We start from the raw sequence: 19,165 nt of genomic DNA, 5'->3' as shown, positions 1-19,165 counted from the left end.
GGTAGAAAGTGTGGAAGGAGGAGAGATCTGTAGCCTGCAGCACATTGGGGTCTGGGCAGCCTCGCACATTCTCCATCATTAACTTTAACGTCTGAGCACTGCTACCCAGCCCACCCTCTTCCAGCCAGGAACAGAGGTGGAGGAGGACTCGCTGTCAAAGGCGTCCCATTACCGCTAAAAGCGGCTGACTTCCGAGACCACCGCCCCCAGACAAAAAAAGAAAATGGAAGTCATTTTCTTCTCTGTTCTAAGGCTCTCAGTTTTATGTCTGTAAAACGGGGCTGGTGTCTGCGCTCTGTCCAAGGATACCGAAGGTAATTCATTGTAATGCAAGCAGACCAGACATCCTTTACTAGATATCCTGCCTTGTTAGGTGAGTGGCTGTGTGTGTGAGAAAGAGAGAGAGAGAGAGAGACAGAGAGACAGAAATTGCTGGGGAGAGTTGATACTCTGCCTCTGATCAGAGTCTTTGCTGTTGTCAAACAAGACCAAGTCCTTTTACCCTGGGAGAATAGTACCCATTCTTATCCTTTCAAACTTTATCTTGGGGCATTCTGGTATCCATGTTTCTGAGTGCCTGCCTATAGAAATTAAGGCTCTATACACGTCAGCAAATTGAGATTGCTCAAAAGTAAGCAACAACCCCCTATCTCCCCCATTTGACTAAGGCTGCTCGACGCAGTAAGGGGACCGCAGTGTTCTTTCCTGGATGCTGCTGGTACTTTCGCTCGCACTCTGCTTATAATGCAGCAGACTCTGAACCTAGGCATTGGTCAGAAGCAGAGTACAACTTTCCACAGCCCGGGTTCTTTCATTCCGCAGGAATTGGGATTAAATACCTGTTCACCTTTATTAGACAATGTTCAGGGCTCGCCACCAGAGAGGGCCCAGAATCGCCCTCATGTTGTCTAAAGTTAACGGCATCAGAGTGGATTTAGAAAATTAGCAGTATGTGCAACGTCGGCCCCCAATGACCCGCGAAAGGTTTTCTTCCTCGGTAACTCAGAGCCTCATAAAACTGACTAAAGAGGTATTGGACTGCACTAAGTACCCAGACATTTAAAAACAGGTGCCAGCCTGATCAGCCATTAGATGGCGCCAATCACCCACAGATGGGCAAATGGGGTTTTATTTGGCAATGATGAGAAGGGAAAACCACTTCAAAAGTTTATGGACAGAATTTCAGGGACTCTGGTGCACTTCTTTTTTCTGTTAACTAGGAAATGCTGCATCACAAAAAAAAAAAAAATCACCTCGGTCTAGGTCTGTGATAGTTTTATTTTATTTATTCAATAGAATTTATACATCACTTTCCAGATTTTAAAAAGTGATGTATGGCGAAAAATACACAAAGGGCCAATATGTAAGGAGTGGGCAAAGGTGAATGCCCAACCCCCCTCCCCCACCATATATCTATATCTGTGTATCTATCTACTTATAAAGCTGCCAAATTTTGAATATTTATTTATTTATAAACATTTGATATTCCGCCTTTGCCTATGTTAGTCTCAAGACAGATTACAACAAAAATAAAGAACACTAAACAAGTAGGGATGGATAGCATTTGCAGGACTAAAGACTTATGGGAAAAGAAAATCTTAAAGGAGTGCAAAAATCGTACCCTAAATATAAAAATTAAGGAGGAATGGTGAGACTTCAGGATATACTATCCTTGCATGACTTGAGAAAAGGTACTGCAGAGGTGTGACTGCTTTTCTTAGGGTTTGGGGGCAGGAGGGGAAAACCCAAATTACATTTTTCTTGTGTTCTTTTTTTTTTTTTTTTTTTTTTTTTTAATGGTTGCTATTTTTTTAAATTAGAATTTGTGAAAAACTGAATGTATTTTACTTCAAATGCATCAAAACCACACAACGCCTTTAAATTAGGACTTTGCTATTTTTTCCAGAGGAGATAATATTTGATTTTGCTAAGTTTCTCCTACATGGTCAGTGTCGGTAACTATAATGTGTTGAAATTCAGATGCTCTCTCTCTTTATTTTTTTTTTTTTTTGCTGGGAAGGAAGGGGGCAGAAGATGAAGAGTTAAAAAAAATTGGTATTCCACCTCTTTTAGGATCAGTCTCCCCCCTTTTTTGAGATGTTATCCTGGTGCAAAGAAGGAAAATAATAATTCATTGCTTTCTTGATGGAACTGCCAAAAAAGTGCAATCTTATCAAAATTGCAAGATGTGGGATACAAAACTGGGCTGCAGACACTGCAATAAGAAAATTACTAGAGTGTGAGTGCAGGGAAGCTGCACATCAAAGGAGCAGGGAAGAAGGTTCACTACATTTAAAAGCTTGCATCTAGCTCCAGGTCCCTGCTGCATGGGAAAAGCTTCCATAGCACTGCTGATCCTTTAGCTCAGGTGTCCACCTTCAAAAGACTGAACAGGAAGTGAGGTACTAGTCATGAGACCTCACTCACCCACTTGCTACAGGAGCTGACAGCAGATAAGGACTTATTAGCCCATCCATTCTAAATGCAAGAATATGTCCCAGTTGTCATGCTTGACTTGCCTACAGGATATCTCTCCCTATCATACTTAATAAGGTTTCTGGTCTTCCCCCTCTGTGTTTCTCTACCATTTTGGGCAGATGAGCAAACAAGTGCCCATACTTAAACCAACACCCAGATCCGCCCTCGCCTCCCCTCTCCCCATCCCATCAGCATCAGGGTCCATCATTTTATACAGCACAATAAGTGCAAGTCATACAGTGACATTACGATGGCCCAGCCCACCCGCTAGATAATGTGATATTGCTAGAAGAACCAGTCTTCACGAAAGCCTACTTTACATGTGAAAATGATTTTTTCCCCCCAAATTTGTGCTAGTGTGATGGGTTCAAATAAGTCTCAATCAAAACCTTTGTCTTTATTAAAAATTTGTAAATCACCTATACCATGTCAATTAGGTAGTATTTTTCTACTCCTGGTAAATCAAGTATTTGCATGTAGTGAACAGTCCCTCTTGCAATCCAGTATCGTTCTTCAACAATGGGGTTTTTTAAAATTTTTATTCTTTATTTTTTCTAGGCACATAATACAAGCAGTACAATTTCACTGGTGATATGATCAGCGATTTGCAGAAATAAATTATTCACTAACGGGCCGATACAGTACAGTGCGCTCTGACGGAGCGCACTGTTAGCCGGCATTTGGACGCGCGTTTTGGACGCGCTAGCTTTACCCCTTATTCCGTAAGGGGTAGTAGCGCGTCCAAAACGTGCGTCCAACTCCCCGAATTAATAGCGTCCACAACATGCAAATGCATGTTGATAGCCCTATTAGGTATTCCCGTGCGATTCAGTAAGTAAAATGTGCAGCCAAGTCGCACATTTTACTTTAAGAAATTAGCGCCTACCCAAAGGTAGGCGTTAATTTCTGCCAGCGCCGGGGAAGTGCACAGAAAAGCAGTAAAAACTGCTTTTCTGTGCACCCTCTGACTTAATATCATGGTGATATTAAGTCGGAGGTCCCGAAAGTTGAAAAAAGTAAAAAAAAATAAAAAATAAAAATTTAAAATGGGTTCGCGGGTCGAAAACTGGATGCTCAATTTTGCCGGCATCCGGTTTCCGAACCCGTGGCTGTCAGCGGGCTCGAGAACTGACGCCGGCAAAATTGAGCGTCGGCTGTCAAACCCACTGACAGCCGCTGCTCCTGTCAAAAAACAGGAGAGTGGCCTGTGCGCGTGCTGGGAGAGCGGGCGCTCGCCCGCTCTCCCGCTTTTTTACTGTATCGGCCTGTAAGACGGATATGGAGGGAAAAAAAGAAAGCTCTGCAAATTGGCAGAGGAAGATTCCAGTTCCACGGACCTGCACAATACACTTTTGAATTTAATCAGCAGGTATTGCTCTGGAGCGACGGCTGGGATGCCCTCCTTCCCGCGGGCTGAGACGGCTGCCCTCTACAGTAGCCAGGAGTCCAATCACGGTCTCCCACATGACTGTGCATTGTGCAGTCACCAAATCAAAGGGCTGGCCCAGAACCCTGTTTTTATAATTATTCTGCTACTTAACATAGATCCTCCTTAAAATGACTATGGTATAGAATTTGTATATAAAGCAGCACAATCCTTTAACAATCTATGCAAGCGTGAAATAGCCCAAGTGTTGCCTCAGGCATGAACCTACTGCAGAGCAAAACTGTGAACTGAGGGAATTTGCTCAGTCCTTAAATTTGATCCTTTACATTTTTTAAAATCCACTATATCTACTGGAAAAGGCATTTAATTTTCCCAATCCTATTGTTAAACTAAAATAACTTTGAAAGCGGATTATCCTCTAAGAATGAATTTCAGTGATATTTTGAGGAGTATCTGGGAGAGGAGTGTGGTGAGTTTTGCTAATTGTAAGAAAACCGAGGGTCGATCGAAAGCCTTGGGATGTCAGGAGCAGCAAAGCTGAAAGCGTAACACCATGGGCTGAATTTCCAAAGGATTTACGTGCATAAAAGTAGTATATACCATAGCAATTTTCAAAAAAACATTTATGCTTGCAAAATCTTCTGAAAATTCAGTCCTATAGAGTGAATTTTCAAAGAAGTTATATGTGTATAAATAGCAACTTTCAAAAGCTCATTTACGCACTGACAAAGTGCATTTATGCGCGGAAATCCTTTCTAAAATTACCTCCTGAGTAAGGAAGCTAGCGTTTGGAATCCCACAAATAGCTCCTGTTGCGTAAGCTTGGTGTTCCTAATGGAGGCAAAGCAAACAGTACCTGTGCCATCCATGAGGTCTGTGTTTGGAAGCATCTCGTACGTACAGGAATCCCCTGACGTTGAAGCGGGATCCAATTCTGATATAGCAGGGAGTGAAGTCTGACAAGAGCCGTGAGCCTGACCATTCTCCAGCGCCCCCTCTTCATTTGGTATGGACAGCTCCCCATCTGGCAGGAGAAACAAGTAAGATCAATGCAGGAAAGAGAAGACAAAACCGGCAACATTGTGTGAAATGCATAGAAAATTTACTGGTTTTGTGCCCCATGAGAAGATCATTATCATTGCATTTAATGTTCAAGATAAGTTTTGGTGGGATCCTGCGCGTAGACCCTAAGGAAACAAAATCAGTAAATGTCTCTAAAGGGTCAGAACAAATACGGTGTTTTGATCATGGCCAACAAGAGTGATCAAGACCCAAAAGTCCCATATTTATTTATTTATTTATTTAAAGTTTTTTTTCTATATCAACATTCGTTAGATACATCACATCGGTTGACATTAAAACATAATGGTAGCAAAAGTTTGCTTTTACATAAGAATTAAAAACAGTCAGTTGTGGCTACAGGGGGGAGGGACAGGGGAGGAAATAAGGGTAAAACAATATGCATGAACATGGTTAACTGCAAAATGGTGGGTGCTTGCAGGTTATGGGCTGGCTAGATAAGGAGACGGGTAAACTAAACTATATATAAAAACGCGAAAAGAGAGATCACAGAATTACCATGGAGAATATAAAGAGAGATTACATAATTTTCATATAATATAAAGAATATAAATATAATATAAAGAATATACATAAATATAATATAAAGAATATAAAGAGAGATTACAGAATTACCATATACCATGGATATAAAGAGAGATTACAGAATTACCATATAAAAGAGAGATTACAGAATTACCATGGAGAATATAAAGAGAGATTACATAATTTTCATATAATATAAAGAATATAAATATAATATAAAGAATATACATAAATATAATATAAAGAATATAAAGAGAGATTACAGAATTACCATATACCATGGATATAAAGAGAGATTACAGAATTACCATATAAAAGAGAGATTACAGAATTACCATGGAGGTAAAGTGAGGCACAGGAAATTAACCAGTGTCATTTTTATTGTATGTTATAAGGCTGGAACTATTATGAGAAGGGGCGGGGTGATTGGGTGTGTGTGTGTGTGGGGGGGGTGTGTGTTTCCTATTTTCAGATATGTGTTAAGAAGAGTCTGGGGATCTGCGCGAATCCGTGTGGGATGAGAGAAAGCCCGAGGCTTCTGGTGGCATTTTAAAAATGGTGCGCTCTCTCTCTCTTTAATGATTTGTTAGGTTACTTGGATATGGGTAAAGGTTCAGCGGTCATATTATTAGATCTTGGTGCAGCCAGACCACTGACCACAGTATTTTGCTCCATCATCTGTGGTTGTATAGTATTAGAAGTACTGTTTTGAACTGGTTGAAGTGTTTTCTCTCTGGCTGCTTGCAGCAGGTATCATTTTTAGGGGAACTGTCTTCTCCTAGGGATTCGCCATACAGAATAAACAAGGAGCTATATTGTTTCCTACTTTATTTCATCTTTGCATTAGACTTGTTGCAGATCTTATTTACTCTGAAGGGGGTCTAGTGGCAGATGTATGCTGATGACATACAACTGTATCTAGAACTGGGGCCCTATAGGGAGAAGAAAACAGGCCAGCCTAATAGTCTTTTATCAAAGATTACCTCCTGGATGACAGAGAAAGCAGAGTTGCTTACCTGTAACAGGTGTTCTCCGAAGACAGTAGGATGTTAGTCCTCACACATGGGTGACATCATTAGATGCGGAAAACTTATGTCAAAGTTTCTAGAACTTTGACTAGGCATACACAGAGCATGCCCAGCATGCCCTAGATAAACCACGTGTCCATGTGGGGTCCCTCTTCAGTCTCATAACATAGAATTATGATTAAAATAAAAAAATAGGAGAAAACTACTCTATGGGGTGGTGGGTGGATTTCGTGAACACTAATATCCTGCTGTCCTCGGAAAATACCTGTTACAGGTAAGCAACTCTGCTTTCTCCCAGGACAAACAGGATGGCAGTCCTCACACATGGGTGAATCCTTAGGCTGCTCCCCCACACAAAAAGGGGGACTAACAGACACCTAACAGGTGCCAATGGGAACAACACCGGTGCTGTTGGTAACAGTGGGAGATAGAGCTTGAACCCAAACAAGGGCCCTAGGTTGGGAAAATTGGGTTCTACATCTCAAACAGGGACCGAAGGACAGACTGGCTGAACCTACTGTTGCATCGACCATCCTTTAGGGATGTGCAGAAGGAAAAAATTTGTTTCGTTTTTCGTTTCGCTGGGACCCAAAATCGTTTTATTAGTTTCATAGGGGGAAAAACCAATTCGTTCATAAGTTTCATTTGTTTTCGTTTTGCCATTAAAGTTAATGGGGAAGTATTTGCAGCTATTTTTGGCTGCAGAATTGTGGTTTTCTTATCAATTCTGATGAAACTTCTGGGGAGCAATCATCAGAACGAGAAAAGAGCTCCAAGGTACTTAGACTGTGGCAAAGTGGCACCAAAGTGGCATGAATGGCCTATGGCACTGTAAAGGGGCACCAGGAGTGGCAAGAGTGCTTTAACATAGGTGCAAAGCAGCAGCGAGAGTGTCAAAAACACACCACAGCTTCAAAAGAGAGCACGGATAACAGATGCATGAACCCTCGAAGGTAGCACAACAGGCAAAGTGGCAAGACAAGTGGCATCAACATCCTACAGCACAATGAAGGGGGAACATAGCAAGCAGAATGGGTGAAAGAAAAAATCACAAGGTGCCAATAAAGGGACAAAGCAGCAGAAAGACTAGCACCAACACACTGAGGAACCATGATAGTGGCAAGAACACCACAAGGAGTAGAATCGTCTGGTGTATGGCAGCAAGGCAGAGTGGCAGAAAACTGATAGGTGCAAGACAGGATGGCAGAGTGGAGGTAGTCTGGTTCCTGTGGTTTTGATAGGGGCTAGACAAGCTGGCAGAGCTGAGGTAGTCAGGTCGCTGTGGTTTTGAAAGGGGCAAGACAAGGAGGTAAGACAAGGCTCAGCATGCGGTGCGACTGTCAACCGGGGTGTACTGTCCACCCAACCCGACTTGAAACACACACCAAGGAGTCTAACACATGTGCTAGGACCTGAAACACGATGAACTATGCCTGGGTGGGGTGGAGTATTGCTGCTGTGCACAGGGCCGGTGCAAGGGTATTAGGCACCCTAGGTAAACCTTACAGCCTGGCGCCCTACCTCCACCTCCCCATACACAATTTTAAATTATGCATTTAACACATATTTTACATGAAAAGTGACATTCTGAGGTAAAATTAATATATACATTATTGTGATAATTTCATGCACTGTTGTGATGCCAACAAGAAAACTTTGCATCTTGGAATTCATATGGCCTCATACCTATTGTGATATGTTTCGGCATGGTCCTCCCATATCAACACAGTACTTTCTGCCAACACTCAAAGAATAACAACCCTACCTATGAAAAAGAATACCACAAATATTACACCAGAATCTAAAATATCAATACACCTCCTATCAGGAAAACAGAACAGGCCAAGCTACTACAGATCCCTACAGAGAAACCACATGCTAAAAGAATGCTTCATCTCAGTCTTTGCATGCAGAACACAACCCTCACCAAATACAGAATAAAGCCACATAAAGTATAAATAGAAATGTGCAGATAAAAACGGAACTGTAAAACACATCACGCTAGACTCTATACAGTGCAACAATGGAAAACCAAAAATTTCACCATTCCTCATGAAACAATCAATAAAATCAAGATATATAAATCATTAATCATAATAGTAAAATCATACTAATAAAATAATTTCAAAACAGCTGATGAATAGAATATCCAATAATTAAAGACTCATGCAAATTTTGAAAGCTTTACCAAACACCAATAAAATATTTCAAACAGCAGACACATCACATACTACCCAATAATTAAAATGGTAGTCAATCAAGAAAAATGAACTTAAAAAGCCACCTTTACTTACCTTCTCCAACAGTTCTCCTACTCCTTTCCCTTGCAGGCCACACCAGAAGCAGCAGTAGCTGTCCTCACAGTCCTCTTCCTTAGGGACCACAACCAGTCTCTTCTGTCTCTAACACACACACATCAGTCACACCCTCAGGACCAGTTTCTGTCTCTCACACACCAATCATCTCCCCAACCAGTCAGTCTCTCTCTCTCTCTCTCTCACACACACACACACACATCAGTCATCTCCCTGATCAGTCTCTCTCACACATACACACATCACCTCTCTGGCCAGTCTCTCTCAATCACACAATGCTCTCGCTCTCTCTTACTTACACACAAGCTCTCAATCACACACATGTTCTATCTCACTTACAAATAGGCTCAATCACACACATGCCCTGTCTCACAGCCACAAGCCAGCCAAAAACATGCTCCATCTCTCTCACACACACACATTGACACACACAAGCACCCTCCCTGACTTACACCACACTCATACAAAAGCACCCTCCCTATCTCACATACATGAAGCACCTTCCCTGTCTCACACACATAAGCACCATTCCTTTCTCACACACACACACCACATACACACATACACAGAAGCACCATTCCTTTCTCATACACACACCACATACACACACACACAGATGCACCATTCCTTTCTCACATACACATACACAGAAGCACCCTTCCGATCTCAAATACATATACACACAAAAGTCCCCAGCTGAACAGCTCGTCTCCAGCAGCGGCTAGCAGCGCCGATCTTCTTTTCTTCGGCCCTGCCGGCCTGCTCTCTGGCGGCGGCTGGTGGCGCTAATCTTTTCTTCGGCGGCAGCTGGCTGTGCCAGTCTTCATTTCTTTGGCCCCACCGGCCTGGTCTCAGGCGGTGGCTGGCTGCGCCGATCTTCTTTTCTTCGGCCCCGCCAGTCTGCTCTCCGGTGGCGGCTGGTTGCGCCAATTTACTTTTCTTCGGCCCCGCCGGCCTGCTCTCTGGCGGCGGCTGACTGCGCCGGTCTTCATTTCTTCGGCCCCGCCAGTCTGCTCTCCGGCGGCAGCTGGTTGCGCCGGTCTTCATTTCTCCGGTGGCGGCTGGCTGCGCCGATCTTCTTTTCTTTGGCCCCGCCAGAGGCCGGTGGCAGCTGGCTGCGCCTGTCTTCATTTCTTCTGCCCGGCGCCCTCAAATGTGAGCAGGAGCAGAGGAGGCCACGTGATCAGCTAGTCCGGCCCACTGGGGGAAGCTCAATCCCCCAATAGGCCAATCCGCCCCTGGTGGATACTCCCACATGGCCTTCTATTTCAAAAGGCCACTAAAACACCGCGAACCAAAAGAATGAAACTAATGATATGTTGCATTTGTGGGGGTTTGCCATGCATTTCGCGGACCCACGCATCAAACGAAAAGGGACCTATTAGCTGCGGATTGTGCATTTGTTGAAAACGAATGCACATCCCTACCATCCTTATCTAGACAGTAATGGGATGTGAATGTGTGGAGAGAACTACACATCGCAACCTTGCAGATCTCCTCCACAGGAACTGCTCGCAAATGGGCCACTGACGCTGCCATGGCTCTGACAGAATGAAACTTGACATGGCCCCCAGGATGCAGTCCTGCCTGGGCAAAACAGAAAAAGATGCAATTTGCTAGCCAATTGGATATTGTTTGTTTGGCAATGCCCAACCTATTTTTATCAAAAGAAACATAAAAATGGGTGGAATGTCTGTGGGCTTCTGTCCGCTCCAAATAGAAGGCTAAGGCTCACTTGCAGTCCAAACTTGCAGTGCTCGTTCACCTTGGTGCGAATGGGGCCCGGGAAAGAATACTGGCAGGATGATTGACTGGTTAAGATGGAAATCCATCACTATCTTAGGCAGGAACTTAGGGTGCGTACGCAAGACCACCCTGTCATGATAAAATTTAATATAAGATGGATAAGTCGGAGGCAAGATGACATCCTGATTAGAGTCACAAAACAGAGCCGCTCCTATTTCCTCAGAAAAGTAAGCTGTTTGAGCTAACTGATGCCTCCAAAACGTAAGGGGAAAATGAGGGTTTTCCCCTCTATCTCCACTCAACTCACCGAGCAGGTTCTAATCACCAACTTTCTGACTCTCGGAGCTGCGAACTCCGGGGTGGTTTCCCCGCTGCGATTTCGCCTAGAGGAGAGTCAACTTTGCCAGGGGTGGAGGTTTCCCTTAGCCCCCCCCTGACATACGATCGCCGGCAGTCAGAGGAGAGCCATTCCCAGACGCCCTACAGGAGTTGCTGACTGATGAGGTCAGCGGCGTGGGACTGCAGGAGGAATTACTGCTGGTTTCGGCACAACCAGGAAGCAGAAGAGAATCAATGAGGGAGGATTCTGCAACTCCCGACAGTTTGGTTATTCCATCGCCTTCTGAAAGCACCCCCTCAACATTGGGTGAGCAACCTGAGTCCCCTGTTAAGCCCGCGGTCATAACATTGGAGGCCCAATGGGAGTTAACTGCTGGGCTTTCTGTAGCAGTGAGAGCATGCAATAATAAGATGGATTTATTAACTGCTTCATTGAGCTCCAAAATTCAAGCTCAGGAGAATTCTCTTTCAATTTTGAAGGCTTCTGTTGTTAAAGTTGAATCTGAAATTCAACAAATTAAAAGTTTCAATGTGGCAATGATTAAGGATAGAGCAGCCTTATCACGGAGGCTGGAGATGTTAGAAAATTGGAATTGTCATCTGAACTTAAGGCTAATTAATTTTCCTCGGGTAATGGTAAACTTCCAGTAATTACTTTCAAGAGGTACTTCTTTTGCCTGAATCAGAGCTTCCACCGATTAATAAGGTGTATTTTTTGCCTTCTAGTACTGTTGAGAATCATTTAACAACTGATATTTTCGACATTTAAATTCCCTATTTCATGGCTTTAAGATTCGTATGTTTCCTGATATCTCTAAAGTTACCCAGGAGAGACGAAAGGGGTTTCTAATTATGAGACAGGAGACTATTTCTTTGGGAGCCACTTTCCATGATGGTATGCGCCAACTGCACTCAGATGAACTCTAATGGAGTTGGTTTTCAAGCCAGCCTCCAATAGGTATAGAAGGTAATCAAGCAGTTTTTGTTTGAGGCAGAAGAATGGATCTAGGGCCTTCTGCTCACACCACACAGAAAAACCTCCTCCACTTAGGTCCATAGGACTTTCTAGTGGAAGGCTTTCTAGAAGCCACCAGGAGCTGAGACACAACTTCTGAAAGATCAAGCAGCTGTAGAATTAACCTCTCAAAATCCAGGCTGTGAGCGACAGGGCCTGGAGGTTGGGATGCTGCAGCCTGCCCTGATCTTGTGTGATGAGATCTGGGGTCATCCCCAGACTGATCGGTTTCTGGAAGGACAAATCCTGCAGGAGTGGAAACAGAGCTGTCTCGGCCAATGAGAGGCTATGAGGATCATAGTCCCTCTGTCCTCACAAAGCTTCAAGAGACTTTTCGCCACTATGGGAATTGGAGGATACAAATACAAAAGACCCTTGTCCAATGACAGAGAAGGGCGTCTGACACTGGTTTGCTATCTGACCTGTATAGGAAGCAGAACTGAGGCACCTTCCTGTTGCCCGGGGGATGCGAAGAGATCTACATCTGGGCTCCCCTAGAGGCAGAATATCTGATTCGCTACTCTCTGGTCCAGGGCCCACTTGTGGGGTTTGAACGCTTGACTAAGCCTGTCCGCTATCATATTATCTGTCCTGGCCAGGTTCATGGCCCTGAGCACCATCCCTTAAGACAGTGTTCATGAGCAGTTCTGGACCACTTCCTGACACAGGAGGTATGGTCCCGAGCCGCCTGCTTGTTGACATATCACATGGCTACCTGGTTGTTGGTCTGGATCAGGACAACTTTGTTGGACAACTGATCTCTGAAAGTCCATAGTACGTACCTGATCGCCCTGAGCTCCAGGAAGTTGATACAACAAGATCGTTCCTGAGCGGACCACAGACCCTGAGTGCCGAGCATGAGCTTCCCACCCTCGGGTAGATGCCTCCGTGGTTAGCACAATTTATGTAGGGAGACTCTGAAAGGAAATCCCCTGTTCCAGATTGGAAAGTACCTGCCACCAGGACAATGAGTCCCTGAGAGACGGGGTGACTCGGATACAATCCTGGAGGCTCTGAGTGGCCTGGTGCCACTGTGACCTCAGGGTCCACTGGGCTCTGTGCATGTGTAAATGTGCCAAGGGAGTGACATGGATGGTTGCGGCCATATGGCTCAACAGCCTCAACATGGGCAAGGCTGACACCTCCTGGCTCTGTTGAACCTCTGCTGCCATGGGTGCCAGGGCAACAGCCCTCTGGTGAGGCAGAAAGGCTTTGACCTGAGCCATGTCTAGCAAGGCACCTATGAACTCCAATAGAGGTGACTGGCTGAAATGGGACTTTGGGTAATTGAGAATGAACCTAGTGATTCCAACACCCAAATGGTCAAGTGCATGGACCTGACCGCTCTTGCCTGAGATGTGCTCTTGACCAGCCAATCGTCTAGGTACGGGAAAACATACACTCCCAGTCTGTGGAGGTACACCTCCACAAAGGCCAGGCATTTTCTGAAGATGTGTTGGTGGATGCGAGCCCGAATGGCAAGATCTGGTACAGGAAGTGCTGATTTCCCACCACGAATCGGAGATACTTCTTGTGACCGGGGAAGATCTTGATATGGGTGTATGCGTCCTTTAGGTCAAGGGAGCATCGTTAGTCCCCTTTTTGCAAAATGGGGATCATCTTGAACTTTTACTTTTTTAGACATGTGTTCAAGGCCCTTAGGTCTAGGATGGGGCAGAGTCCTTCTGTTCTCTTTGGCATCAGGAAGTATCTGGAGTAGAATCCACGCCCTCTTTTTCCTGATGATACAGGCTCAACCGCTCTGGCCATTAAGAGGGAAGAGAGCTCCCAATATGTGCAAGGAGGGCAATTTGGTGGGACATCCAATAGATTCAATTGGTACCTTGATGAATGATAGTCAGAACCCACCGGTCCCAGGTTACACTGGTTTTCAAAGATCCACAGCCTGCCCCTGACTGAAGGGTCTATCACCCCGGGTACAGTTGACTGGCTCATGCTCCCTGCGGCCCAGTTAAAAACCCCATCCCCGGAGTTGTCCGAGGAGCCGGCTGGGGCTTGGGAGTTCTCTGCTGCCTGGGATGGCCATGGGAGCCCTGATGGAGTTAAAGGGAACAAGGAGGCAGAGGATAGTACTTTCTCTGGTGAAAGAAAAGCTTCCTTGGCCCCGGACTCAATGGCCTCCTGGACGAGGAGTACAGGTCCAGAGTACTGCAGGAAAGTTGTTAGAAGGTTTCATGGTGGTCCCAGAGTTGGGCCACAGCATCCCTCACTCTGATTCTCTCCAGTACATGGCACATCAGCGAGTCAGTACCTTATTTCTGGTTGGAATCTGAGGCCCACAGCCATGCCATTCTGCGGGTGCCAATTCCCACTGCAGAGACTGTCGATGCCATCTCGAAAACATCGTAGGTCACATGGACCTCATGTTTCCCATACTCCAGACACTTGTGCACCAGCGACATGAGAGTGTCTTGCTGCTGTTAAGGCAGCTGCTCAGCCACCTACTGCAGTTACTTCCAGATGTCCCGCAAGTACTGGCTCATGGAAAGCTGGTAGGCAGCAACGTGGGCAATAAGCTTGAAGTCCTGGAATACCTTCCTCCCGAGAACATTTGTCACCTTTCTTCCTTCCCCGGGGGCACTGTGCAGTGAGTCCGAGAGCGCTTGGCTCTCTTGAGGGCAGATTCGACCACCACCGACTGGAGAGGCAGCTGTCGCTTATTGAATCCGACAGTCTTCAGGATAAGGTAGACCCCATCCACCTTCTTATTAATGAGAGGCAGTGTGAGCGGGTGTTCCCATATCCTCAGCAGCAACTTCTTAAGGATCTCGTGCACCGGGACAGCCACAATCTCCTTAGGAGGCTTCATGAACTGGAGGATCTCAAGCATTTTGTGCCTGGCATCCTCGTCAGTCAAAAGTTGAAATGGGATGGCTTCTGCCATCACCATCACTAACCCTGAGATGGTCAAGTCCCCAGGCAGGGGCTTCCTTCGCTCATCTGGAGGAGAAGGGTCTGATGGGAGACCATCAGAGTTCTCGGAGGAGGACTCCATTGATCATCGTCCCAGGGTCATAGGGACCATCATCCTCATTGTATGCTACAGGGGATGAGGCCCTAGGTGCTCTGCCTTCGTCCAGAGGTGCAGGCACCAGTAGAATTGGATTGGGGGGGGGGGGGGTGTACAGGCCTCGATGTCTCTGCTGACCTCGGTGGATCTTCCTCATCGAAGGAACCTGCAACAACCACCATATCGGTAGGAGGAGGCTTCGGTGCCCCACTGGGCATTGGTGCCATCCCAGGAACCGATGCCAGCTGGTTCGGTAATGCACCAATGAGCACGTTGAGCTTCTCCAGCAGTGGTAGGATGACAGGCAGCACTGGTTCCAGTGCCTTCAGTGTCACAGGCCCAATGCCCTGCACTGCCCAATCCACGAATTGGACTCAATGCTTCAGCTCCTCTTCAAATGTTGCCGATGCCAACACCAACTAGGAGGAAGGAGGGGTGGCCAGATCTTCTTTGGACTTGCAAGGCGGATCAGTGACTGGCACCAGGTCTGGTGGACACTGTCGAGGACCCCTGGTACCGATCGAGGATAGGCTTTCCTCACCAAGGGGGTCGTTTGGGGGCATTGCGGCAAAAGCCAGTGCATCACTGTGCCCGGCAACGTGCATCGATGGGGACCAGTGCCAATGCTTCTTAGGCTTCCCTCGATGCTCAGTCTGGTCTTTCCCTGGTGCCGAGGTCAAAGACTATGAACCTGGCGTCCTCAGCCCAGAGGAGATTGACAACAGTCGGTCTCTGGTGCCCATATCTGTCGACTGCACCGATGGAACTAATGGTCCTGCCGTGGTGTCCATCAGTGCAGCTTCAAGGTTCATCGATGCCGATGCCGCCGATGTTGATAGCTCGTACTTCCTCGACCCAAAGAACTAATCCATTTTGTCAAGTCAAAGCCGACGTCCCTTTGGGGGTCATCTGGGCGCATAAGCAGCAACCCCACATGTCATGTGATGCCCCCAGGCAGAAGATACATACCTCATGAAGATCAGTAATAGACATGGTCCTCGGGTACCGGGAGCATTGGTGAAAACCAGATGTAGCCATGAAGGGACAAAACAAAAGGGCCGCAAAGTTGAAAGCAATGGCGGCATGTGTCGATGGCTGGCAGGTACCGAGGCACTGCGAAAGGAAAGTTGACCGCGAAAGGAAAGTTACCCGAAACACGAAAAACCCTGACTACAGACACTATGGGGAGGGATCCAGCGATGGAGCACAGAAGGTAAAATTGTGAAAAAATGTGGAGAGAGAAAGTTTTCCACAAGGCTAAAAACAGTTAAAGTGAACTCAATCACACTGCAAGGCTTACAGCTCCGAGGAAAAGAAGAGACTGAAGAGGGAGCCCACGTGGATGCGTGGTAGCATGCTGGTCATGCTTAGTGTGCCTAGTCAAAGTTCTAGAAACTTTGACATAAGTTTTCCGCATCAGGGCTCCATCTGATTATGTCACCCATGTGTGAGGACTACCATCCTGCTTGTCCTCGGAGAATAGGTTAAAATTGAATGCAGAGGTTCTGTGTGTCCAGAAGCCTTCAATTCTTACTATCCAGCACACTGCTATTTTGGGAAATCTGGTTCTTTAAAGAACTGAACATTTAGATTTTAGGAATTATGGTTCATCACCATTGTTATGTATAATTCCATACATAACAATGGTGGCTAAAGCTTGTTTTTTCCAACCACAATATCTTTGTAGAGAAACTATATTTTTGGAGAAACTGGATTTAGCTATGCTTAGTCAATCAGTTGTTATCAATAAATTAGATTACTGTAATTCACTTTTGATAGGTCTCCCAAAGAAAACCCTAGCAAAACTATAATCAAGTCAGAATACCGCTGCCCTCTGACTGCTGGGCCTGCGGCTGCAGGATAATATCTCCCCAGCATTGAGCTCATTACGTTGGCTGCCTAGAGAATTTAGGCACAAATTTAAAAATGTTTCCCTAGTCTTTCAGATGCTATACAAACCAACACCGATACATCTAATAGACTGAGTCCACTTGTGAGGCATCTGTGCTCAACAGATGGAACTCTCCAGTGAATCCCTCCCACTTCTGCTGCAATTTGGTGTCAACAAGAAATATGACTTTCTCCTTTATAGCCCTGATATTACGGAACTCCCTAGATCATTTGACAAGAGAGGTCCATGAATATACTGCATTTTTCAGAAATCGGTAAAATGTATTTTATTTACCCAGGCAATCTCTTATTAATTAGCAATATGGCTGGATTTAGTGTGTGTAACTATTAGTCTGGAGTTTATTTGTTTTAAATCTTATTAAATACTGCTTTTACTTTTATGATTTTGTTAAAATGGTTTTCTGTGTTTAATTTGTTTAATTAGAATGTTGGCCTTAGCTGGATTTACTAAATACAGCTATTAGTATGAAGATATTTTCTTTTTAATTTTTGGCTATATATTGTTTTATTATTTATTAAGTTTGCTTTTTATGACAGACTTGTATAATTAGAATATTGTAAATTAGGGTAATTTGGATTATATTATTTATAATCTCATTGTAGATGATGTTGTACTTATGTTTCTAAGCCGCCATGGGCTTTTGGGTATGGTGACTAACCAAATCTGATTTATAACTAAATAAATAAATACAATAACTAGTTGCCAGCGGTACAAAACAAAGTGAAAGAAAAAACGAAAGCCATTTTGTTAATTTGTCTTTCATTTTGTTTTGAAAAAGGCAACAAAATAGCAAATGTTGACATTTCCTATATTGTTTCAAATGATAGCACATCTCTAAAAGGCACAACTTTTCTTTTGCGCATGACAGCTCATAATAGCATTGATCACATCAACACAGGATAACAAGCAAAAGAACAGAAAGAAATGTAATCTCGTCTGCTGTCATGGCGGGGAGGCGGAGGGTGTCTGCTTCTGCCTCATGTCAAGACCCAGGAAACCTGGCCACCGCATCCATCACTCACAGAAAGAATTAAATTATAATGCAGAGCCCCCCCTCACCTTTTTCTTTCTTTGCTCTGCAGAGGAATATTGCATGTAGTAATGTAGTAAGCCATATGGGCTAATTATAGCATTCAGAAAGGCCCTGACACATCTGGAGACAAAAGAGTGACTGCCGACACCCATATTTCTGTTCCTTTTATTTTTTGTTTAACTTTTAATTTTTCGGCCTTTTAAAACACACCAAGAAATTACATCTTGTATAAAAAAGTAATAAATGAAAGAAAAATCCTTTCATAATACATTACTCCCATACAATAAACCATCTATTACTATAGTCCAGCATTATTGAGGGAGGAATCAAATACAGGAGGAGCATAGAGGAAAAAAAACTATAAGAAATACAGGCAGACATAATACTCCAAAGGAAACAAAAAACTCTATTAAAAAGTTCCACACTGGGATAAATCCCATGACTGCTTAGGTAACATGAATCCACCGATTAGGTATTAACAACTAACCAGGGCTGGCGGAAGCACGAGGCGAGCTAGGGTGATGACCATTAGGGGGCGCAGGCGGCAGTGGCAGAGAGGAGTGGGGATTTGAATCTTCACTCCTCTTTGCTGCCGCCGCTCGCAAGAAGTAGGAGTCAGGGCTGCAACCGGGGGGTAGGGGTGTGTCAGTGCGACCGGGGATGGCATGACCTGTGTGTGTGTGAGAGAGAGTGAGGGGGGGGGGGGGAGGGCAGCACAAGGCAGAAGGTGCCTGGGGCACCTATTCCCCTTGCACCAGCCCTGCACCTAACCCTGAAGAAACTATCACTAAGAAAAAAGGAAAGTTGAGAAGGATAAAAGAAACCCATATTTTAATCTGGCTACACATTTCCATGGAGATTTCAGGAGGAAAGTTGATCCAATTTGAATCACCCTAGGGCACAGCAATAAAAATTGCCTCCTCTTTTTTTTGCATAACTATTGCCACATCTGGGAAAATTCTAAAGTTTCACTCTTTGAAATAAATCTTCCTATAGTTTGGGGAAAAAAATGTTTCAATGTCTAGTCACCATCCGGCTCAAGTATAAAGTTCACAATTAAAGTTGCCGGAGTAATAAACATTCCTCCGGAATTCTTTAGCAAGGCAGTAAGATCCAAAGAATTTGGTGAACTGAAATTCCTCATTTCCAGACTTAAGCTTTGTTTGCAAAAAAGGCATATAAAATCCCTTGTCACTGATGGCAATGCTTCTGCAGTAATTTTTAGGATTTCTACAAGATATTTCTTAAACATTTCCTCAGCAGAGATCTTACCTGA

The 19,165-nt window shown here is 44.7% G+C and overlaps 1 protein-coding gene across 7 annotated transcripts in view; it reads right to left on the bottom strand.

The window, feature by feature from the left end:
* PHACTR1 (phosphatase and actin regulator 1) overlaps nt 1-19,165 on the bottom strand; it is a 647,384-nt gene that overhangs the window by 104,699 nt on the left and 523,520 nt on the right. For all 7 annotated transcript variants that reach the window (XM_029590673.1, XM_029590669.1, XM_029590672.1 and 4 more), the window contains one exon: nt 4,722-4,889. In XM_029590673.1, coding sequence (XP_029446533.1) covers nt 4,722-4,889 — 168 coding nt within the window. The remainder of the gene's footprint in view (nt 1-4,721; nt 4,890-19,165) is intronic.

The sequence above is a fragment of the Rhinatrema bivittatum genome, chromosome 2 (genome assembly GCF_901001135.1).
Source record: "Rhinatrema bivittatum chromosome 2, aRhiBiv1.1, whole genome shotgun sequence".
Classification (NCBI taxonomy): Eukaryota; Metazoa; Chordata; class Amphibia; order Gymnophiona; family Rhinatrematidae; genus Rhinatrema; species Rhinatrema bivittatum.
The sequence above is the reverse complement of the archived record's forward strand: the minus strand, read 5'-3'. Positions and strand labels throughout refer to the sequence as shown.